Source organism: Phyllostomus discolor, chromosome 8 (genome assembly GCF_004126475.2).
Source record: "Phyllostomus discolor isolate MPI-MPIP mPhyDis1 chromosome 8, mPhyDis1.pri.v3, whole genome shotgun sequence".
NCBI classification, from domain to species: Eukaryota; Metazoa; Chordata; class Mammalia; order Chiroptera; family Phyllostomidae; genus Phyllostomus; species Phyllostomus discolor.
Genome location: NC_040910.2, coordinates 28,703,242 through 28,728,696, shown reverse-complemented (window position 1 = coordinate 28,728,696; position 25,455 = coordinate 28,703,242). Strand labels below are relative to the sequence as shown.

At 36.0% G+C, this 25,455-nt stretch overlaps 1 protein-coding gene across 1 annotated transcript in view; it reads right to left on the bottom strand.

The window, feature by feature from the left end:
- Positions 1-2,254: 2,254 nt before the first annotated feature.
- Positions 2,255-25,455, bottom strand: part of ANXA10 (annexin A10) — a 67,106-nt gene continuing 43,905 nt past the window's right edge. Inside the window, exons 4-12 of the mRNA XM_036031982.1 lie at positions 20,755-20,868; positions 18,909-18,999; positions 17,575-17,654; positions 10,393-10,446; positions 10,215-10,308; positions 9,416-9,511; positions 7,282-7,340; positions 4,743-4,865; positions 2,255-2,543 (exon numbers count right to left, since the gene is read on the bottom strand). Coding sequence (XP_035887875.1) covers positions 2,475-2,543; positions 4,743-4,865; positions 7,282-7,340; positions 9,416-9,511; positions 10,215-10,308; positions 10,393-10,446; positions 17,575-17,654; positions 18,909-18,999; positions 20,755-20,868 — 780 coding nt within the window. The 3' untranslated portion in view covers positions 2,255-2,474. The remainder of the gene's footprint in view (positions 2,544-4,742; positions 4,866-7,281; positions 7,341-9,415; positions 9,512-10,214; positions 10,309-10,392; positions 10,447-17,574; positions 17,655-18,908; positions 19,000-20,754; positions 20,869-25,455) is intronic.

The following is a 25,455-nucleotide window of genomic DNA, read 5'->3' as shown; positions in this document are numbered from 1 at the left end:
GGCACTTGGGCTGCTTCTAAATGTTTGCTATTGTAAATAATGCTGCAGTGAATATAGGGGTGCATGTATTCTTTCAAATCAGTATTGCAGGTTGCTTCAGGTATATTCCCAGAAGTGGAATTGCTAAGTCATAAGGCAGTTCTACTTTTAATTTTTTGAGGAAACTCCATACTGCTCTCCACAGTGGCTGCACCAATCTGCATTCCAAACAAGAGTGCACGAGGGTTTCCACATCCTTGCCAATACTGGTTGTTTCTTGATGATAGCTATTCTGACAGGTGTGAAGTGATATTTCATTGTGTTTTTTTTTTAATCTTCACCCAAGGACGTGCTTATTGGTTTTAGAGGGAGGGGAAGGGAGGGGGAGAGAGAGATAGAGAAACACAGATGTGTAAGAGAAACATCAATCGGTTGCTTGCCTTTCTGAACTGAACCTGAAACCAGACATGTGCCCTGACTGGGAATTGAACCCATGACCCTTCGGTTTACAGGAAAAAGCTCCAACCAGCTAGGGGTCATTGTGGTTTTAATTTGTATTTCTATGGTGATCAGTGACATGGAACATCTTTTCATATGTCCATTGGCCTCCTGTATGTCCTCTTTGCAGAAGTGTCTGTTCAGGTCCTTTGCCTATTTTTTAATTGGATTATTTACTTTTGTGGTATTGAATTTTGTAAGTTCTTTATAAATTTTGGATACTAATCCTTGTTGGAGTATCATTGGTGAATATGTTCTCCCATTTAGTGGGTTGTTTCTCATTTTGATGATGGCTTCCTTTGCTGTGTGGTACATTTCTAGTTTGATGTGGTCCCATCTGTTTATTTTTCCTTCATTTCCCTTCTCCAAGAAGACATATCAGAAAAAATATTGCTACCAGAAATGTCCAAGATTTTACTGTCTGTATATTTTTCTAGGACTTTTATGGTTTTGAGTCTTAAATTGAAATCTTTAACCCATTTTGAGTTTATTCTGTGTGCGGTGTAAGAAGGTGGTTGATCTAATTTCACTTTTCTGCACATATTTGTCCAATTTTCTCAACACCATTTCTTGAATAGGCTATCTTTTACCCTGTTGTGTTTTCTTGCCTTCTTTGTTGAGTACTAATTGACCATAAAGGCATGGGTTTATTTCTGGGCTTTCTACTCTGATCCATTGTTCTATATGCTTTTATGCCAGTACCAGGCTCTTAATGACTATGACCTTGTAGTATAATTTGATATCAGGTAGGGTGATTCTTCTAACTTTGTACATATGTACCCATTTTCTTTGTGCAACTTCATTAAGCACTGTTTCCTGTGATCTTGGTTTTTGTGTTTCCCCTTGCTTATCTTGGGAGCCCTTTGCTGCGAGCTCATCCATCCATATCTCTGCTTTTGTTCTAGGGTAGATTGTAGCATTAAGCTAGAGTCTGTCCAAAATCTGACCTCAGTGAGTTGCTGTTTTTCTTCTTGTGGCTTCTAATATATTGAATGTTGAGACACATAAAGGGATCAGGCCCTATTGATGGCACAAATCATATAATAATTTTCAAAAGATTTGGATGCTGATATTAAGAAGTAAAAACTGCTTGTCCTGGCCAGTGTAGCTTGGCTGGAGCCTTGTCCCACAGACCAAACAGTTGTGAGCTAAATTACTGGTCAGGGCACATACCCAGGTTGCAGGTTTGATCCCCTGTTGGGGCACAGAGAAGGCAGCCGATCGATGTTTCCTCTCACATCTCTGTCCTTGTTCCTCTCCCTCTCTTTCTCTTTCTCTCTCTCTCTCTTTCCCCCTTCTTCCCTCCTTTCCTCTCTTCCTCCAAAAACCAATGAAAAAATATCCTCAGGTAAGGCTTTAAAAAAAAAGAAGTGAAAACAGAAGTGATGGGTAAGTAGTTGTTTAGGCACCAATGTTAAAAAATATCAGCTAGACATAAATTGCCTTTACCAGACTGACTGTCAAACACACACACACAAACCCCTATTTTACATCTAGTGTCTTTCACAGCTAAGTCTGATAAGCATATACTTGACTGCATTTTGCTGTATTATACCTTTATTTTCTTTTAAAGGTGGCTTTACATGTTCATTTTAGCTATTTGGCATTTGTGCAGGAGTTTTGAATGTTCTTCTAAGAGGCCTGGCCACACACTGTGCTTTTGTTTGTTTCCCAAGCATGCTAAGGACAGCCACAAGCAGAGTCTCGGTTGTAGGGAGTCGATATTTCACACGAAAATAAAATCTAATTCAATGCAGTAATTTTTTTTATTATGCCGTTATACACAATTTAATAAATCATTGATGTAGATAAGTAAAAATTCAGTCTCACATAAATTTATCAGTATTTTCTTTGGCTTAGAATAATTTTAAAGACAGGAGAGGAAATATGATTTTATAGTTTGTTATAATGCTGCTAACAATGCAAACTCACGCCGGAAGTCTCTGTGTGACATGCCTGCAAGGCGGGCGCAGAGGACTCCTAAGCCTCCCCTTGCTTTAGTAGTCTCCCGCGTCTCCGGCGCAGATGGCGAGCAGTGCTCTCTCATAGTGCCCCGAGGCAAAGTTCTGGAAAAAATGTATTCAAAATATAGTGTCACAATATTTCTGAAAAACACTATAATTCCTCTGAACTACAGTATGAAACACCCATGGGCCATTAGCTTTTCCAAAATTATGTACTTTTTTCATCTAAAGATTTAATATGTCCTGAGAATTATTCCCCGTGGAAGTTGTTGTAAAATAATATCATGGTCAATAGAAAGGGGTTCACATAAAATTAATTGAACCCTAGTGTGTATTTGTAAAAAGAATAGCTTGAAGTAGAATTAACTCTTCTTCTTAAGTGCAGAAAAGGGTGTCCTAATATTGCTATAAATCCTTACAGTGTCTGAAGGGCAAATTGACAATATGCTTTAACGTGACTTCTAAATTTTTGCATTCATTAATGCAGTAATTCTACTTCAACTAATATATCCTAAGGAAGTAACGATCAATTATTGATGAGCATGAAGATTTATGCTAAAAAATGTATACCATAATATTATGTATTATAGTAAAAAAATATTAAAAAGCAATATATAATAAAGAATAATTTATATACTTTATAATTTATATAATAAAACTTTCAAGTAGTAAAACATATTAATATTTATATATATTTTTAAAAAGACAAAAAGCACCTAAAACAAATTTTATTACTGGTTATCTGTAGTAGAAAACTAGGGTAATTTTTATCTTCCTTTCTATAACCTTCTATAGTTTCTAAGTTTTTCAAAACAATGATAGTACTAAATAAATGGAACTCTAAAACTTGTCTTTGTTATGAATCAGCCATCATATTAACCTTCTCTGATACAATGTCATATAATTATAATTCACTGCTTTAAATCCATGTAGTAAAGTTGATTAATATGTAAATATCAGTAGATTTTAAGGTGCCTGTGATTATTTGCAGTAAATGTATTAGAATTATTTTATTTAGAAAGTGAGTATGACATGTATTTCACAATGAAAAATGTTTATCATCACTAGAAGTTTAGGATTTTGAGGGTGATGTAAGGAGAGCTTTTATCAAAGACACAGAATAGGATTTCTCTTAACTGGTCCATCAACTCTTCCTCTTAAAAACCACTTTGGCTACCTGAGAGTCTACAAGATCTTCGGGTTTTTTTGTGGTCTCTGGGTTTGGGTTGTCAAGTTGAATCTGGATCACTCTTTCATTTAAGAAGCTGTTCATGCAATTGAAAATTTTAGTGGAAAACAATGTAAACAAGGTAGGTATGTGTGAAATAAAATTTAAAATATATTCAAGGCTCTGTTTTTGGTTTAATGTTCTGCTGGTACCATCTTGAAATTCTTTTTTTTTAATTTTTAAAAAGATTTTACTTATTTATTTACTATTTTATAGAGGAAAGAGAGGGAGATAGAGAGAGAGAGAGAAACATCAATGTGCGGTTGCTGGGGGTCATGGCCTGCAACCCAGGCATGTACCCTGACTGGGAATCGAACCTGCGACACTTTGGTTTGCAGCCTGTGCTCAATCCACTGAGCTACGCCAGCCAGGGCCTCCATCTTGAAATTCTTTATAATTTTTTTTGTAAAAGGGGTCAAACATTTTCATTTTCTACTGGGTGACAAAAACTACATAGGTGGTTCTATACATTCTGCTTATTCTTTGCTAGGTGTTATCAAAATCCAGTGTAAAGTTTAGACATATCAGAATGTAAAACTGGCTTATTACTTCTGAATCATTGCTTCTTTGCCCTTCAAGGGCTAAAGGGATATGCATGTATAGAATTTTACGTAACTCCCAGTGTTAAATGCCTCCAGATTACCATGTATGGAATTTGACTGGTGGCCCTGCTTTCTATGACAATATAGGAGGACCCTTGAACTGACCTAAGGAGACTCTTCACAATTTAGGTGGTCTTGTGGCAAAATGCATTTTGTCGGTGCCAATCATACTTCGGAATTTAGCTCATAAAACACAATTACACAATTAGGGAATGAATGCTTTACAGGACTACATCAATGGTTTTTGTTTAAAACACAGGGAAGAGGAATAAGGTCTGTCACTGACGGGGAGGGATTTCCTCAGCCCTGCTGATGCACTGACGGGCTGTCCGATGGACTGAAGTCAACCATCCCTGTCAATCTATTTAACTTTCTAGATTCTGACATGAAGTTATTTAAATGTACGCTCTTATTTCAGTTTCCAAAATGGGCAAATTATGGGTCAAAATAAACTAGGTATGGGAGACTTACTTTGATGTCATGAAATAGGGATTTTCCGTATCTTTCTTTGTATCGTTTCCTTATGGTCATCAGGTCTATTTCACTTCTGGCAATTACAGTCCTGATCACAGTTTTATTGTGGAAACCAAAGTCCTAAAAGATATATGCAGAAGAAGAAAAAAGTGAGAAGATAGTAAGCATCTTACAGTTAACCAGTCTAAAGGAGGCACACCCTGTTTTTCTGGAGCAATTTGCTCTTCTTCCAGTACCCCTCCAGCACTGGCATCTGCATCCAGGAATTGCCCCAGCCCGACTCTGAGAGTGACCTCTCCCTTACCCTCTCTTACTGGGTGCACAGACAAGGAAGACTTCGACCTATTTTACTTCTTAGTCTCTTACTTCCAGTGCCACTGTCCTAATGCGGGCCCTTATCTTTTCACCCTGACTCTGCAGTTTCCAGCCTTGCCAGCCTTCACCCACTGCACTGTAAAATGCACATTTTCTCACGTTCTCATTCTAGGGAGAAACTCTTCATGGCAGCGTGAGGGGTGGGGAATCTGGGGCCAGGTGGGAGGAGATTCTGAACTCCGTTAGATGAGTGTTCCTATGTCTAACACAACAATTACATTTTTATTTTATAGTCTGTTCATTACTAAAAATTGTAAATATAAAATTTCCAGGTACTTGACACATTTACTGATTTAAACTCAAATACTAAAAATACAAAAAAAACCCCCAACAATGTTTGTGTAGTAGCCTCAGAAAAGATACTGTTTTACAAAGAAATTTTAAGCTGTCTTCAACTGGGGCAATGGTGACATCCAGTGGCTGGTAAGCATAAACTAAGATTTGATGTCTGAATGTTTTAGGTAGAACCACTAACAACCTTTTCCTAGTCTGAGGTGACTGAAGTGAATGATCTAAGCAGATTGTCATATCTAACTCATATATCATTCATTTAAAGTCCACAGGAGAAAAACACCGAAGTTTGTTGTTTGTTTTTTTTTTTTTTTGGTTGTGGGTGGTGAAAGCAGCTTTTGACCAATATTTTACATTTAAGGACCTCATATATCAAAAATTTGATCACTTGAATAGACATCCCCCCTGTTGACGTTCCAACTCTTGGGGTGTGCACATACCTTCCTTCCTTGCATTACAACAGGCACAGCAGGAATACAGTTTTATTTATTATTAGAATAAGTAGCCTCATTTGGGCATAATTAGAATCAGAGTAATTGTGATTGTGTTCCGTGGTCACCCACAGGTGAAGCTTTATGCTATGTTGGGGAAGAAAACTGTTGAAATCATCCAATAGCATTGCCCAATATGCCATTTTCTATAATTTTTAAAATCAAATCAACATTTTCTGCTTGGAAATAGAACCAGAGAGAAAAGGAGGGCAATGAGCATTTGCTCTTCCTCCTGTGTTCCCAGGATACATGGGCTCTTGCACACAAATAAAGAACTCTCTCTACCAAGATACATAACAGAAATATTCTTGACAATTAGCATGTTACCCCAGCATAGTGGCTACTTTTAAGAAGTTTGTCTATTAAAATTTCTTCAAGGATAAAACACTCTGATGTTAAAATTACTATGCTACTGAAATGTTTTAAATAATTTCATGGAGTTTTTAAGACTATGGGGTATGTATAATGACTTATATCATGCCTTTTCTTTTTCTTTTTTTTTTTAAGATTTTATTCATTCATCCCTAGAGAGGGAAGGGAGGGAGAAAGAGAGAGAGAGAAACATCAATGTGTGGTTGCTGGGGGCCGTGGCCTGCAACCCAGGCATGTGCCCTGACTGGGAATTGAACCTGTGATGCTTTGGTTTGCAGCCCACGCTCAATCCACTGAGCTATGCTAGCCAGGGTGTAGGCCTTTTCTTTTTCTAATTATGTTTCATGGACATTATAAATAAGGCATGAATTGTCTCAGGCATTTAATTGTTTGTTTCTTTAAAAATGAATGCATCAAAGGGTGTGAGATTGACTAGCACACTAAACTGTGATAAACATTCTCATTTAATCACAAAAATAGCTTTAGAGTTTACTGTTGTTGAGCTTTCTCTTTTTAAACATTGTTTTTAAAATAAGACTTTATGTTTAAAAATAACCTCTGATATTATTTTGTGCTTTTCAACTTCAGGACTGCAGCAGTTTCCTGCAGAGAGTTTGTAATGTTTCGGCCTTTTCTGCTTGATGCTGTGTGTTTTGCACTTGGGCGAGTATGAGGTTGAAGTCTTTGGCAAGATACAAAAGCATTTGGATCTACCAGTTTGTTAGTTGCTAAGAAACACTAAAGCAATGGAGGAGATAGATCTCAAGGAATCATGTTTCTTAGGTTCCTCGATTTGATACGGAAGGCACACCGTTATTGTTATTTGATGGATTGCCTTTTGGTGTATACCATATTTTTCACTTGAGAATATTTTCTTTTCAGTGGGTATATTTGCATACCAGTTTAAAAATGAAAATCAATATTTAAATAATGGAAGTAAAAGTGGTTCTTTGAGGAAGTAAACACAATTTCTGGAGAAATTTTTAAAATATGTGGGTCATACTTACATGGATTGCACTATACAGTCTATAAGCAAAATAGGCTGGCTTGTCTCGAACACAGAGAACTACAACAAATCAGACAGGAAAAAAGAAAGTTTGAGAGTAACAATGTATATTTTCTTCAAAACTTGATAAACAATGAGAATACTTTTTTTCAGTTACAATCTTTGTAGTTAGTTCTAGGTAGGATCACTCATAATACATTGTGTATTACAATTGCAACATTTAAATTAGGGGTAAAAACATAACCAATAAAATGTAAAGAAACAATATCATCATGATTAGTTCAGATTTTCATTTATCTTTATTTCTTGGAACTCCCTTATTTCCTTCATATAATGTATCCTTTTTATCTGAAAATGAAATAGAACTTCAAAGAGACCCAGGTTACCACTGATATTATAGATTTTCATTATTGTAGAATTCAGTTTGACACAGTCCCAGGCAAATGGTTCATTTTCCAAAACACTATTTTTAGGGTATAGACTTGTGAATATATTTGAGGTCAGTTAAGGAGACAATAATTGGTCTATACCAGTGTTAGAAGTCATCTAACCAAAGCCATGACGGCATGAGAAAAGACTCAAGTCTAGTTAACAGTTGTTCTCGGTGAAAGTCAGTTGATGATTATAGGCATTCAATATAGTTTATTCGAATAAGTAAATAAATTAATAAATGAATGAGTAAACTATGTGAGTCTATAACTTCTGGGCAAAATAAAATCATCATAATAGTGTTTTCTCCATAGTTTAGATGATCCCTTCAGATTGAGAGGATGTCATCTTTATCTTTGACTTCTTTACACAGCTGGGAAGCCCCCAAGCTCTCTTACATTGCTGCTGCAGTGGAAATGCCCTAAGGACAGGGGCTCGTGTTACTTTTGTTGCTGTTTTGCTGTCCCGTCTGCAGGGCCAAAGTCAATGACCAGACTAGTAAGTACTCAGTAAATGTTCATTCAGTGAATGAACAAAGCAGTTCAATTGTTTTCTGTTATTTCTAACGTCCACTATTTCCTGACTCTGCCCATTGCTTTGTGGCTGTGGTCTAGTGGAAAGAGCCCCATCCTGAGATTCAGAGGATGTGGGCTCCAGCAATAGCTTTGTTGCTCATTAGTTATATTTGTTGAGGTAGTCACTTAACTTCCTTGGGCCTTGTGTGTAAAAGGAGGAGTTTTGATGTATGTAATTATTAAATTACAGTGAAAATCTGCTGAAATATATGCACCTTACTCTCAGAAAAATACACAAATGTTCATATTTTGTATTCTATTTTAGGGATTTCATAGAACCCACCAAACCCTTTTTATGGAACCCTCGCTTAAAGCTCCTTAAAATTCTGTTATCTCCCAGCTTCCATGGCCATGCATGTCTGTGCCGCTGTAGGGGCGGAAAAAGCACAATATTCATTTACTCAACAAATATCTGAGTGGGTACTTGATGTGCTATAGTGCTATTAGGCACTATGTCACCATGACCCCCCATTTGTAGACCTTTCGATGTGTTCTGTCAAGTCACGGCGCGGCACAAAGTTATGCATGGGTGGTTAACAGTTGCTTTTGTGGTTAGCTCCGACTGTTTTTCCCTTCATAGAGGGATGCTTTTTCTTACTCAGGAAGAAGCAGAGGGCACACCTCTCTCACAATAGCCTGCAGAAATCATTACTAAAGTAACAACTTGGTAAATCTTTTTCTCTAGTAAGACTTTCCCCTAAAGGCAAATTTATTAGAGATGGTAACAAAACACTGTTTTCCTCAGGGAGACAGAGAACCCTTATTGCTGGCATTTATCTGCTCTTTAACAAGGAAATGGAAGTCAGTATATATAACATGTATTTAAAGGTGTGAGATCCCCGTTGCCTGAGAGACAGCATTAGAGAATCCTATGTTTCCTAGTACGAAGGTTAAAGCAGCTATTAGGGAAGGTTGTTTGTTCATTAGAACGATCCACTTGCCAGCTTAGAGCATTGTATCAGTATCTAATGTACTTTTCTCCCATAAAGTTAGCAAACCTTCTAAATTATTAAATTCAGGAGAAAGTGACTCAGTCAAGAGCTTACTCATGCATCTTTAATATAATCAGAACCAATCAGCATTTGTTGTGAAATGAAAGGTTTGCTGTATACCAAATCAATTATTACTTACCAATTGCAACTAGCAGCTCTTGGAAGTATCCATCATAACATTCATTTATGGCATCTACTATGTCTTGCCCAGAAATATTTTGAAATTCCTGGAAAACTTTAACAAATTGATATAATTCAATTGAAATATTGTAAATTTATAAATACAGTGACTTGAAAATACAAATATTGATTAGATTGTTACATATAGTGAAGGTAAGTTAAGTCTAAGGGTGGGAATTGGGTTGAATTAGATCATCTTTAACATTTTTTATAGATCTATCTGTGTTTTATATATGTAAAAAAGTTTGTTTTTAAAGAAAAAATAAAAGAAGCAGAAAGGTACAGCAGTTTGGGGGAAAATCAAACAAAATGCAAACTAACATGAGTGCACCTCTTAGGCCAATATGGCATCTTCACATATATCTGGTGTCAATAATACTGATCTTGACTCGCAGTAGACTGATTAAGCTATGTTCACTATATTATTTTCAAGAATATATATAATATGCATAATAGTAAATAGTAATATATTTGAGTTGATTCTCCATCAAAAACAGAGATGGTTTTTAAAGGTTTGATATTTCAGGTTATATTTAGTTTTTGAAAAAAAAATTATAGGGAAACTTAGTCTTTAGTAGTGTCATTAGATGAGGGATGTCTGTACGAACATAATTCATGTCTGTGCCTGTGAAATAACTGGCTCTCTTCTATTCTTGTGTAACATTTCCCCCCACCCCTACTTTTCATTTCCAGTTAACTACTTGCTTTCTGTTGTATGATCAGTTAAGTGTCTGAAAAGGAACCAGGGTAATAATTACCCAGCCATAGCTGTTGGTAACTCTTGTTGCACAGGATCATCTGTAGCATGGTTTTGTGCTCCCCTGTCTTCCGCTGACAGGCTTCCCACAGGACCTGAAATGGCACATGGGCAGAAGTGGCACCCTAGCCGCCCCAGACCAGGCTAACACGAGAAAAAAAGAAGCTGTTTCTATTTACCATTGCATCCTGAGCAGCCATAGCCGGGTCTGTATATCCTTCCTCTCTGCTTCCCTGTGAAGTAAGCACAGAGTTTCCTTTATAACTGTTCTTTTTAAAATTATTTTTAAAAATGTAATCTTTATTGTATTTTTTACATTACTTTTTAATTCCATAAACCCCCTCCCCCCACCAGCAATCACCACTGTTGAGTCATGAGTCCTTTTTTTCTTTTCTGAATTGACAACTCATATAGAATTATAGGGACAAAAACCTGTGAACCGTGAACACATCGGTGATTCCTAAGAAAGTCCCATCATTATTTAGATTTAGTCTTATATTTCTTGACTACTTTATGAAATATCTTGTCTTAAAACATGGGTTCTCCTTTGTTTTTCTTTGCAGCAGTGATAGTATTTCAAAGATATTAATATGGTTTTCACTTTTTCAACTTGCTGGGCAGTATCTTCTTCCCCATCACAGAGCACCCTCTGCTTGGCTGTGGTGGGTGGCAGAGATGGGATTCGACATTGGTGGAGTGCAAATGCCCAGACAAAAGATGAGCTAACATTTGGTCTCTGACATATGAAATAGGATATATGCAACAGTAAAATAATCACGAAATCTAGACTCTGAGGAGCAACTTTATTTTGTACATTTGTTTCATAACCAACTCTTTCATCATATATAAAGAACAGTCATGGTCAGGTTAATCTAAAGAATGTCCATTTCAAAATAGGAGGAAAAGAGGGCTAGCCAATGCAGGACCCTCTGGTCCCTGAGTGTGATGAGGACAAGGGGGGAGAAAGAGGTAGGAGAGATGAATGATCAGTTTATTTAACCTTTCCTTTGGGTTGAGATCTGGAGGAAAGGCTTATAAAGTCATATATCTATATATCTATACTATAGCTGTATCTATATATCTATCATCTATATATCTATCTATATTTATACAATCTATGCTAAGAAAACACTGGGATAAAGTGGTTTCTGGTATCGCCTTCCCAGACCTGTAAAGGGCCACAGCGCAGTGACACAGCATGACTGGGCCGAACATGAGGGAGGTGCTGAACACAACCCTCTTTAATTAATCTTAATACCTAAGTAGCATGAATGGTTTCCAAATGTCTTATCTACTGTTGATGGAGAAACTGGCACGCTAGCTGAGAACCTGTTTAGGGAGCTTGAGAGATAGAATTGTTTATGACCGTGGCAAGGATAGATTATTTCAGAAGCCAGAGACTACATGGTAGACCACATTGGCTGAACTGTGTGAGAGACACAGCTAGACCTTAGGAGGATGCTTCATCTCCAGTGAATGCAAAGGTGAAGCTAAACAATCATGAAGTTTACTTGGTTCTGACCAAATGGAGAGAAAAAAAGAAGAAGCTCATAAGTTCACCAGTTGTATGGTTTGACAGCAAACACAGAGAAGCACTCATATCCATACTTCATATGCTACATGTTCAGAGCTTGCCCAGAGCTGCCATTCCATTCCTGAGATGAGCAAGGGTGCAGAAAATATCTTGACCTGAAGACACTATCCCTCTCTTGTTGACAAGACATCCCATAAACCACACACACCTCTCCACCAGGTGCCTTCTTAGAGAGGAAGACAGACAAGGGCCAGAAATCTGACAGTTGAGCATTTAACTCAATAAATATATAAATGAGATTGACCTCATACTCTCACTTTGGCTGTTTTACATATTATACCTATTAGGTGTTTTTTTTCCCTTTGCTAATTAAAAGTTGGGAATATATAAAAGGATCAGTTTATTCATAGTGAAATTTTCTTGTGCGTAAATTTATAGCCATGGGAATTTAATATGTTTAATCATAACTCAGGAGTTGTGTATCATCTAGAGGAATACAGCTACACAAAAATTGATATGAACCTGTAAGACACATTTCTTTTTTTTTAATATGCTCAACACTGTATTTTCTTTCCTTCTTTCTTTCTCTCTTTCTTTCTTTCTCTCTTTCTTTCTTTCTTTCTTTCTTTCTTTCTTTCTTTCTTTCTTTCTTTCTTTCTTTCTTTTTAGAGAGGGAAGGGAGGGAGATAGAGAGAGAGAGAGAGAGAAACATCAATGTGTGGTTTCTGGGGTTTATGGCCTGCAACCCAGGCATGTACCCTGGCTGGTAATCGAACCTGCAACACTTTGGTTCCCAACCCCTGCTCAATCCACTGAGCTATGCCAGCCAGGGCTGACACATTTCATCTGCTTCATTTCATTTGTTTAAAGTATCAGGTGACTAAGAATGCACACATGCGATTCTCATTTTTAAAATCTGTGTACTTATATATAACTGTGCTTTATACATATTTGAACAAGGAATAGAAGAAAACACATAGAGTGAACATAATTTTAATGAGTGGTAAAGTATGAGTATTCATTTATTTTCAAATTATAGAAGTGTTGCAATGTAGGGACAATAATCATTTGTATAGTCTTGCTCCTTGAAGATAAAAACATAAATGGGATTATAGACATTAAGTGAATTAACCAAGGTCTGATTGTAAGAAAAGATGATTATTCTATTTCAGTGCTATTTCTGTCCCTGAGGTTTGGTGACTATACTCTTAACCCAAGGAACTCACTATTTTCAGACAATCTCTTCTGGTTGCTGTCCTATGGTTTTAATTCACACAAAGCAAGAAATGACTAAAAGTGATTAATAGGCTATATGTTCTATGAATATATGCAATTATTTAATAACACAAACTCATCACTGTAATTCTTAGTCTTCATCTTATTTGGCCCATCAGCAGAGTTGAAGCAATTGATGGTCTCTCCTCCTTGCTATACATTCATCACTGGGCTTCCAGGATTGTGCACTCTCTTTTCTTTTCTTTCTACTTCATTGTTTAGTCCTTCTCAATCTTGTGGTTCCCTTTTTACTTTTAAATCTCTTAACATTGGAACATTGTAGTACTCAGTCTTTGATCCTGTCCTTGTCTGTATCTACAATCTTTCCTTGGTTAATCTTAACCATGCATGTGGCTTTAAATCATACATTTTTTTTAGTGGGTTTCAATTAAACCAAATATCCAGGTAAACATGTACTCTTGGAAAGTTTGTGAGAAATATTTAAGAATTTTCTGCAGATCTGTGTATTTGAATTTTTTTGAAAGGTAGGAATTTTTGGACATTTAACTTGAAGGTAAGTGGTGCCTATCTGTTTACCTCTTTGTGCAGTTAATTGCCAAGAGCATTGTAAGCAGACTGGCAGATTAAAAGGATGTGAATAAGTAAGTCTGTAATTCAGCTTTTTCCACCCAGACTGAGTTTGTCTTTTTTTTTAAAAAAGAGCCTAAGATAGAAGCGTTGTATGTGTAATTGATGTAAATGCCAGGGAAATGGCACAAATGAGTACAGAATGTGGATTAGGGGAAAACATGTCAGAGAAAGATATTAAGGGAATTAAAATATAGCTGAAACTATTTGGAGCAGGTAAGTCAACTACAGATGACCCCTGAAAGCTTTCGGCGCTAACATCCCCAGAGGTCTCATTGCACAAGTCCGAGAAGCTGTCAGGAGGGAGAATCCTGACAGCCAAGAAGAGGAGGAAGCATCCAGTTGGGTAGTTTCCATTGCTTCTCTTTGTGAAAGCATTCATCATCCCCAGGGTAATTTGCACATATTGATTAATTAATCCCTAAGTGACTCATTTTTCATTATTTGACAGATAATTAGATCTCCTGTAAATCTAGTTTAATAAAAGTACACAGGAAGTGTTGTAAGCCAGTTTAATGATTGGCATTAGTTTTCAAGAAGAACGTGTTTTGGCTGAGTTGTTTGTTATCTTATTAGAAATTGCCCTGTAGGAAAATATTCTCTACATTAAGTGAAAGATCTTCTCTTCCCAAAAATATGACAGTAATTTTCAGCACTCTCCATTTCATGAACACCTTAAGGCTCTGGTACTCTAATTCCTTGTCTCTGTTAATTCACAGAAAGAGGTGTGTCTTAATTTTCATGATGTGAAAAAGATGAAAGGCATGGACAGTCTTTCCTTTGCTTCTGAATGTGACCATGCAGAGGTAGGTAGACAATATAATTGTAACAACTGGAGAAATTTTGAATATTTGTATTAGGAGGACACTGAAAGAATTGGTTCATGTCCCTTAATTTACAGATTGAATCTCTCTAATCTAAATCACAAAAAAGTTAAATGATAACCCCAAGGACATACAAATGAATGATAACAGAGCCAAGAGAAACAGATATCTAAATATATATCTTGTTGTTTTATAGAGATGGTAGATAGATAGATAGATTGATTGATTGATAGACAGATGATAGGGAGACAGACAGACGGAATAATACTCCCAACTAGAGGGTTAGGAGAGATGTAGTTGCACTGCAACACCCCTCAGTCATCTGGTTGGAACTCATCAGCTCTAAATTTCACACCACTTTAGGAAGAAATTCCATTTTCTTGTTACAAAATATTTAGACAGACTCTTTCTGAAATGGTGGTAAGGAGAAGAGATGGACTTATTCACCTTCCTCATTCACTTTATATCTTCTTCCAAACTGCTCAATTTACTGACCCAAACCCTGAATCAGGAGTTCTAAACAGAAGAGCCATTAATGTAGAAGTCAGGAGTCAGTAGAAGATCTTTGAAATATTTAAAAATTTAAGATAAATTATACATTTTACTAAGAAGTATGAATTATCATGGGACTTTTGATTTCCAGTAAGATGAATATTAAGAGAGATTATGCAAAGATACATCTTTCTATAAGTTTTTTAAACTTCTATTTTCTATTATGAATAAAGTAATTTCTATTAAATATATATTATTTTATACATGTAAAGTGTGTTTTATATATTAAAGACAATGTACTGTGAAACTTTATAAAGATATAATTTTTAAGTAAACTGTATTAATTTTCCTTGACCTCTGATAAAATTTGGGCCTCTAGTTACCCTTATTTTTGATATTTTATGTTAATAGGAAAATTTTATTGCACTAAAAAGCTATTTCAAAATTAAACACAGATACAATTAAAGTTCAAAGTCTAGAAATTGAACTTAATAAATTATACTTTATCCTGTGAAGTCACATTACAAATTTGGTGAAACCCAGTAATGAAATAAATTGTTGTGTATTATTTTAAAGTATTTGTGTCTATACAGATAATATTATTATATATACAAATGCACACACTCACTTATATGTTCTATCAAAGTAAAGCTTTATTGTTTAATTTCAGGAAAAAGGAACTGCAAAAATGAATAAGATTGATTGCCCTATTACACACCAAGGGAAAACATTCTATTGTTTTTTCCCCTTCTGATATATTTTCTATCATGTCTAATTTTCAGAAGTGTTTTTTTCCTGAAGTGTAAGAATAATACACTAATCATTAATTATTACTAATTATTATTAGTGTAATACACTAATACACTGTATTAGTGTATTAGTGTATTAGTGTATAATAATTAATTAAATTATTTGCTTTATAAAAATACACTGTCATCTAGACACTTAGATGTCGGTTATTTTCAGGAGGTTTAAAGCTCATCCTTTAAAGAGGTTCAGAGATTCCAAGAGGTATTTGTGTATTGATCATTGACATTTTACCATGTAGAACTGGAGTGGAACCCAATGGGGTTGGAGGTTAATTAAAGTGAACAACGGGGGTTTAGTGTGCTAAAGTCTGTTTTCACATTAGCCCTCTCATGCAGTACATGTGTAATTCTGGGCAGCCCATTTAGCGTCTCTGGGCTTCAGTCTCCTCATCTCTCCAAGGAAAAGATGTAGTCTGTTCGGTTCCCCAGGAAGGTGACTCTGAGTTGGAGATCAGCATGTGCTTGTTTGCTATGAAATGTGCTTGGGATCAACACCAATGGAAGGGAGAGGAAAGAGGCAGAATTTGGCCAAAAGAGAAGGTGTACTCTGATATAGCCCTACTGGAATGCAAAGTAGTCCTAATTAAATATATATTTTTTCCTACTAGGCAACTTACATTTTTCTTCAATAATTATAATAAATTTCTATTTGGATATTAAGAAAATAAAAACTTGTTTGATGTTAGAATACAGCTCATAAATTTACAATGGGATATTGGCTTTACTCTTCTATTAGGAATAATATGTATACCAACATGAATTTCTGACTAGAAACTTGTTTTTATTTGTTATGTAGCATTAATACTTGAAAATTAAAAAACTAATGACCCTTCTAAATTGAATGTTTTAATGAAAATTATTCTTATGACATTTAAAAGTTAAAAAATATTCAGTTGACATGACAAGTGAGATTGTCTTTAAATATTAATAATAATTATTAATTTTTGCCATTACAATAACCAATTCCTCTTACAAATTAAAATAAGCCCATTTCTACAACTTACACAGAAATCTTAAGTTGGGCTATAAAAAACCAATCTAGGTACTCTCTCCACCGATGTTACAAACCTAGATTTAGAATCCTCAGAACAGGATGTGATTAATTGAGTTTGGTGAGATGGGCAGTTTATGAACTGTGCAGTCAAACCATGCAAATCCAAAGCAAATCAAATAAAAACCAAACACAATAAAGCAAATTCTTAATTCTTTTAATTGAAAGTTTAAATCTAACTTGTTTGGTACTATGCTGCTTTTTGCAATTCAACCATGTGAAGGAATCCAATCTGCGCAAATTACCATTTTCCTCAATTTGAAGAAATATATACTTGGCTTCCTCAACAATGTTTTCTTTTGTACTTATTCCTAATTCAAAACTGACAGTAACTTGGGCACAAACATAAACACTCTCACAAAGAATTAAAATCCGTGTGTCCTGCCAATGAATGGAATTGTTAGTTTGTGCTCTAATCTGGCTAATATATCTATTTTTTAATTAAATCATATAAAATATATGTAAAGTATAGGAAAAATTTTATAATCACATTAAACACACATTAAAATAAACCATATCTTCTGTCTTTGATTTGACATATGAATCCACCTCAAATGAGGAAGATAGCAAATTAACAGAGATGGTATTCTGTTCATATTTGTTTGTCTCTATACCCAACTCATGTTTCTATTATAGTGACTTAAATTGAGATGGTATTCAGTAAATGTTATCGTGTATAATTTACTGTCAAACTGTAATGCAGTGGAGTCTTCTGTTCGATTCTTTGAAAATGAAACATATCTATTTTTGTAATAGTGCAAATTGGTGTGATCTTTTGAGTATCATACCTGGACCAAGTTCATGAGAGTATCTCTGAAGTGTCCTGAGGTCTCTGAATAAATGTCTTCTTGAAGGTTACTGTTGTATTCTGGGTAAGAAAACATCTATGTTAAAGGTATGAGATATTATAGAACCATATACCAATGTACTTTGAATATGTTAATGCTACTTCCTCATTTGAGAAGTTGAGAGGGAAAGTGCAGGAAATACAACCAACTTGTTGATGGTTCTTTGTCCTTTACTACTTTCTACTCAGATGAAACGGATAAACATTTCACCAAAGAAATATGACACATAACAGTAACCTAGGTGTGGACCTATTCTCTTCAAAAGTATTATTTTCATTCCAAAGTTGAAAAGTAACATGGGAAGTAATTTCACATTCTCTAATTGTCAAAATTTAGAATTATGGATTATATCTCCATAGACGGCTGCTCAGCCCAGAGCTTTCTCCAAGTGCTTCATCTCACTTTCATATTTCAGATGGAGGATCTTACTTCATTCCCCTTGGGAAAGCCTTGTATTTGTTCAAATGCAATATAACAGACTGTCTGGAACATTTTCTTGACATTCAATGTCATATATTATGTAACACATTAAACCTTTCTGAAAATGAAAATAAGTTAACTTTCTACTTTTAAAGTGTGTAAAACTATGATTTTGAGATAGGTTACAGCAGTTATGGAATTTATATAAAGTGAAGTAGTTTCCCATATTTGTACCATTGCTGAGAACTTATTGTACTTTGGTTTGTTCTATGCACTTGGTCTCTCTTGAGTGACAGAGAAAAATGCTCCTTGAACCACTGTGCTGGGCACTTTCCTGTCTTAATGTAAATATTCACCTCATAGAAGCTTCTAATTATTGTCCTGGAAAATTTGCTTAATTTGATTGTGTAGGGAATTGTTTCATTTTTAATATCTTAATCATCTATTTTACTCAGGGAGTTGATTGGTCTTAAGTGCATCATATTTCAAATATGAGTGTCTTAGAAAACCCTTTAAATATATAAACACATATTTTTGTGTTATTTGAAAAATATAAGGTTTAATCCTGGCTGGTATGGCTTATTCAATTGAGCGCCTGTCTGTGAACCAAAGAGTCACTGGTTTGATTCCCAATCAGGGCATGTGCCTGGGTGGCGGGCCAGGTTCCCCAGTAGAGGGCACATGAGGGGCAAGCACACATTTGCTTTGATGTGTGCTCGCCTCTGGTGCACATTTGACGCGTGTCTCCTCTTTCTCTCTCCCTTACCCTCTGTCTAAAAAGAAATAAATAAAATCTTTAAAAAAAGAAAAATATAAGGTTTATACATGTATAAAATATATGTATTTTTCCTTACGCATACAGTAGGCTTCTCGCATTTGGAAAATTTCTCCATTTGTTCTTGAAGCTAATATATCAATGAGGCAATTCTCTTTGGTGCCAACTCCCTGGAAAGATAGAAGCAGAGATAAATATGAAGGCATTTGTATTGGAAATAACAGTGCACCTCATGTAATAAAAGGGATACAACATTCCTGGAATTCTGAGAGGTGGCAGAGGCTAAGAGAAATGTGTTTGGGTTCAAGACAAGCTCAGTTCAGTTCTGGCTCTGCAATTTACCAGCTGTTCCATCCTGAGAAGATAATATTATTTGAAATCTGTTCCTTCATTCAGAATAAAATAATGTGGGCATTTCTGAACAATGTGGGAAAAGATGTTTAAACAATGCTCATGACCCTGACTTTTCTGCTGCTCAAATATCAGTTCTTTGGCAAGCTGAAATCAGAACCTGGATCCCCTAGTTTCCTAAAGGTTGTTTAGGGACTTCTCCATGTCTTTTCCTAGATGTAGAATGTTGTACCATTTGCCTAAAAATTTGAACTGGGTAGTTTCCATAGTCTCTTACAGTCAAATGCATATACAGTTGTTTGTATGGAAAATAATACAATTGTTAGTAATTAACACAAGAATAAACTCTCTGTTTCACTTTCTCAGAACAGTAAACCTACTTTTGCCCCACCCTCCATTCTTCTCTGAAAGTAGTTTTAAACAGAACATCTTTTTCAGGAATCCTTACTATTCTATGAGGTAAAGATAAAATATTAGTTTCATCTAAACAGTAACATGACTTCTTTCTCGTAGTTTCTAGTCACACAATTTTGCAAGAGGTAGGAGTTGACATATGCAACCTAAAAAGAGCAAGTAGTTCAAATTCATATGAATTTTTAGACAATGCCTATTCTGATCTACAACATACGATGGCAAATATTCAGGTTGCCTTAAATTTGTTTTCCCTTTCTGTTGCACGCTGTTCACAGATTGTGGTGATCCGCTCATTGGCAGGCATTGTATTGGAATGATTTCAACAGTTGTGCAGGTGTTTAATACCAACATTTGGAAAGATGTGAAAAGCCTTTTTGTTCCCCATCCCTAGCCAACAAAATCTCTGACAAACCTGCAGTCAGTTTATTTCACAGAAATTACTTTCCTGTGAGAAAGAAGATTCTAATCTTTCAGATGTAAAATTTAGATGGATTTGAGCAATAGTTTTTGTAAAGGACTAACTTAAGGTCACAAAAATATCCAAATAAAAATGTCATTTATATTTGCATCTGATTCAGTATCCTATTTTTACCCAGTGAGCCAAATATTTACAAATAATTTAAAGAGTTCAAGTAACATAACATCTGCCCTTAACACATGAATAGAATACACATTGGGGGCAGACAAATCCGAGTAAGTCCTTGATGCTTGTTTACTTTTTCCTTTCTGTAGCTCAGCTGGGGCAGCCAGTGAACTTGTCCACCAATGGAGCAAGCTAACCTCAGCCAGTGGGATCTGGAGGACCCTCTTCCTCACAGGACCACTTCTCCTGACCACAGCATTTCCACAGTTTCTTTTTAAAAGACGTATTTATTTATTTTTGGAGAGAGGGCAAGGGAAGGAGAGAGGGAGAAAAACACCAATGTGCTAGAGAAACATCGATTGGTCGCCCTGACCAGGAAGGGAACATGCGACCCCCTGGTTTTCAGGGCAATGCCCAGCCCACTGAGCCACACCAACCAGGGCTCCATTATTTCATCTTTGCTCAGATATTCCCTCCCCTCTCCCTGATCACATGCAGCAACATCACAGGGTAGTTCCTTTCTCCCGAAATATGGGCCTGTACCAGTTACAGGTATGTTTTTGCGTCGGACCACTACCTTCATGGCATGCCAGAGTTCGTGAGCATCATAAGATGGTGGTGAGTACAGGAGGCCAACCATAACATCTTTGAAGTGATCGGAAAGCTTTTCCTTCAAGTCCTCAATCAGGCCCTATAGAGAGCAAAGTAAATGTTTTTATTATATCAGTTACCAACTTTACAAGAGAAACAGGGTAATTGCAAAGTGTTCTGGTCAAATCTCCTTTTCCATGTTATTTCACTTAGTAACAAGTCTGGTTTTGATTCACACATATACGCATGGATTACAGGAGACAATGGACTTGAGGGTTTGCATGTCTCCATGAGATGTCGTCCCTATTGACATTCCAGTCATATAAACATGGAATGATATTCTTATTTTCTAATCTCAACCCCATCCCTCTTTTGACCTCATTAAAAAACAAATGAAAGTTGAAACCTAGAAACATTTTGATTAGGAGTTCTTAGTTTTCTTGTGTGGAATTAATGAAACATTAGTCCTTAAATAAAATACGTGTTTTATTTTATTATTGTAGCAGTCTCTCTTAGCAGGGGGTTTCTGGTTATACTATGGCCAAAAAGCTTGTGTAAATAATTTAAGTAACCTTAGAACTTTCTTCAAATAGCCACGTCACTATATTTATTTAAAATATTGAAAGTTAAACAGTTATAGAGAAAAATAAGCATCACGAATTTTTGACATTGGAAGACAAATAAAAGTATAAAATTGATCATTTTACTTTGACTTTTATTTTATTTTTAGTATAAAGTGTGTATTTAAAACATACATGTTAAATTCATCTTTTGTAGGGTTATAAAAGTATCTGTTTAAAATTTATTATTTTTTGCTGAAATGTATAAAGTATATTCAATGTTACTTTAAAATGTACAATATTTTAGTTCTGAGGACGTTCCACAATAGAATTCAAGTGAAAGATCCCAGTGAGGCATAATAAGCTTTAATACAGTAAAAAACAAAATAGTTATAATATTCATTTTATTTGGTATTATGTGACAGCACTTCTCCCATAATGTAATTTCTTTGTCAGCAAATGAAAGCATTCACCCACATGGTGGTAACTGGTAGTAACACAGGGGATCTGTTGATTTTTTGCTAGGGTCAATGCAATTTGTTTAATGAGCAATATGTCTAGAATTGTGTCAGGTGTTCGTGTACATATAAAAGCATAAAGTCTCCATTTTCATGGAACTTATGTTCTATTTAATTCCCCTATTATTTCCCAGTGACTTTTTCTAATTCCTTTACCAAATAGTTGTTAAGATGCTATTATGATCCAGACATTCTTCTAGGTACTGGGGCTAAAGTAATAAATAAAACAGAAGTGAACATGTGAGCTTATAAAGCTTATATTCTCATATCGACAGGAGGTCAGTGAATATTTTTTGAATGAAAGGTTGCAGTTACTCAACAGATATTTATTTAATGCTGTTTCCCAGACATGGTGGTGTGGGAAAAATGCAATGCAGTCTGTTTTCAAGGAGGTTCACATTCTACAAACCTAGAGATAAACATAAGTAAAAATAAGTAAAAATGTGAGCTAACATAGTTTCTAGGGCTGTCGATATAATTTTTCCCAGCAGATGATAAAGCAGGAGTACAAGGAGATCAAAAGAATTCAGACGAGCGATCAGAATGGATTTACAGAATTGGGGAAGTGGGACGTGTTTAGACGAAGAAGGACCAGTAGCTTGGAGACGGGAGACAGAGAAGCCATTTGCAATGGTTCATTTTCTGTCAACGTGACATTTTTATGGGTTAATGTTTGACCAAATGACTGGGTCATTGGCCCAGTCATTTGGTCAAACATTATCCAGATGTTTCTGTAAAAGTATTTTTTGATGAATTAACATTTAGATCAGTAGACTTTGATTAAAGCAAACTATCTTCCATGATGTGGTGGACCTCGTTCAGTGAGTTGCAGCCTGGATAGAAGGGCACTCCTCCCCAGAGGGAGAGAATTCCGCACCAGCAGACCACCTTTGGAAATAAACTGCAAGTGCTCCCCGAGCTGCTGGTAGAGAATGTGCATTTTGACATTGCTGGTCTCTACAACCATAAGAGCTAATTCCTTAAAATCTCTGCCTCTATAAATATAAATGATATAGATTATAGATATAGGTGATATAAATATGTGAAGAGAATAGAGGAAGAAATACTGAGATTTTTTTTGGCGTGTGGGTGGGCAGGGAAAGGATGGACTAGGATGTGCAGGGACTCAGGAACCGCTCAGATAATGCACAAATCAGCCTGGCCTGCAGCTCAGCTGCAGCAATTCACGCTTCCCAGAAGTGTGATTTCGCGGGATCTCAGGAGTCACGGGATGGCACGGGAGTCCTGTCCTGAGAAACACCTGGGTGTCTGAATGCTAAGGCTGGGTGGGGTCTCAGACTCTTCAGTAACGAGTGTGGCTCATGGCACCTATCGAGCAAATATGTACACATACGTGTGCATAACCCTGACACTACACCACCCACGAAGGTAAGTCAGTTGGTAAAGAGAAGTGTAGAGTCGGGTAATCCTGTCCTAGTGTGCTTGCATTTGTGGTGGAAGGCAATCTGGAGACCAAGAGATCCACTTGGAGACAAGACAGCTATTAAATTAGACTTCTAGCGCAGAACTGCACGATGATTGTGGATCTCTGCTCCTGCAGGAACGCAGGAACCAGCGCAGCTTTTGTTGACAAAGACGCTCTAAGGCTGTGCTCCATTAATTCACCAAATGATGATGGCTTCTTGAGATGAAGATTTTCTCAATGTGCATCAGTAAGAGATACGACCTTAATTAATATTAGTTATTTTAACTTTTATGTCTACCCCCTTTTAATTAAAAAATGGGATATCTCTTAGAAGACTTGTGTCCTTAGAATTATTTCCTTAAATAATTTCCAGTTAGTTATTTTGTTGTTTTAAAAGTCTAGGATAGGGCTTCGAACCAAATTGTCGCAGGTTCGATTCCCAGCAAGGGTACATGCCTGGGTTGCAGGCCGTGACCCCCAGCAACTGCACATTGATGTCTCTCTCTCTCTCTCTCTCTATCTCCCTCCCTTCCCTCTCTAAAAATAAATAAATAAAAATCTTAAAAAAAAAGTCTAGGATATAACACCTATTTTTTTTCCTTAATGGACTCTTCCATGAAAAAATAAAAACAATTATAAGCTACTTGAAGGGACTCAGAGGTCTTCGAATTTAGCAGTTTTTGGCATTTTTTCCATCCTAGTATACCATAGAAAAAGTATACACCTCACATTAATATTAGTGCCATAAAGTAATGATTCCCTTTAATAGTGCTAGGGATGGGCCATGTGAGAATTCTAGGTGAGAAGAGGAGTTTCTAAAGTTGTTCAAATGAATTTAATATAATACCCCATTTGAAAGTGGGATGATTGTTCTTTTACTCCAAGTGAATGTTGTTGAAGTGGAAGAAACAGTATATACATAATAAAAGCAGAGCTATAATCTAGTATATATTATCAAAGGCCAAACCAAGGCTCTCACAGGCAGTGCATAGAGACTCACAGAATTATAGAAATTTCTAAAAGAAAGATACTGTCAATAAAATTCTGGTTCATGGAAAGTGTAGATGAGCTAAACCTTGAAAGATGAGGTGGGAGTGAGTTAGGCAAAGACATAGGAGATATCAACAATGGACAATATTTAAGGACAGAGAAAATGCTGATCTGGGTAGAGTAAAATGTGCACATGAAAGGGACAAGCTAGCTCTTAATAAACACTGACTAGGTTGAAATCTAAATGTCTTAAAGGAGACTTTGAATGTCAGTTATTCTTTTGACTCTTTGAATTTAGAGTGGAAATTCCCTGATAATAGAAATTCAAGCAGGTCAGACAGAAGAGCATGATAATGCTAATAACCACTAATATTTATTGTTCACTGTGTCAGCCAGGAGTCAGAGTATTAGAATAGCTGTAATAATTTATTACAACAGCCCTATGAATTAGGAACTATAATCATCCCACTGTATAGATGATAAAACCGTGGCACAAAGAGCTTAAGTAGCACGTTTCATGTAAATCAACAAGTAAATGATGGAACCTGGATTTTAAATCAAGCAGTTTGGCATTTTAGTCTCCTTTTTATGTCATGTAGGCCATAGGAAGCCACTAGTCATATATCATCAGCAAGGTGATGAGCATAACATATAGGTGGTGAATGTAGCATTTATGGACATTTAAATTTAGTGGCAATGCTTTGAAGGTTTAAATCCAAATGGAGAAATGATGGCACTTAGCAGGTGCGGGAAAGGTAGAAACATTAGACTCATCATCCCTCTTATGACGTCCCCTAATGCCAAGTGAAGTGCATTATTTCTTTGTGAGTGCAGCTCTGTCTTCCCATTTTTTTACACTTGATTTTAATGGCCATGTTATTTGCGTTTATTTTCCCACAAAGTCTATCAAGATGTGGGTTTCTCATAATTTTTCCTAAACTTATCACTTAGCTCTAGCACAGTGGTGTATATGCAAATTGTACAGAGTATAAAGTATGTATATGTATATATATATATCATATAAATAAATGTATAAACAAGTGAAATAATGAAAGAAAGTAGAAAGAGAAAACCCTTAATTTACTGATTCTATTTAAAGGTCAGAGGAAATGTTCAAACTGAAGATGGCTTGGGCATTGCAAATGTCTTTTATCTACTCTTTAGTCATCTTTTTTTTTTAATCACTGTCCCTC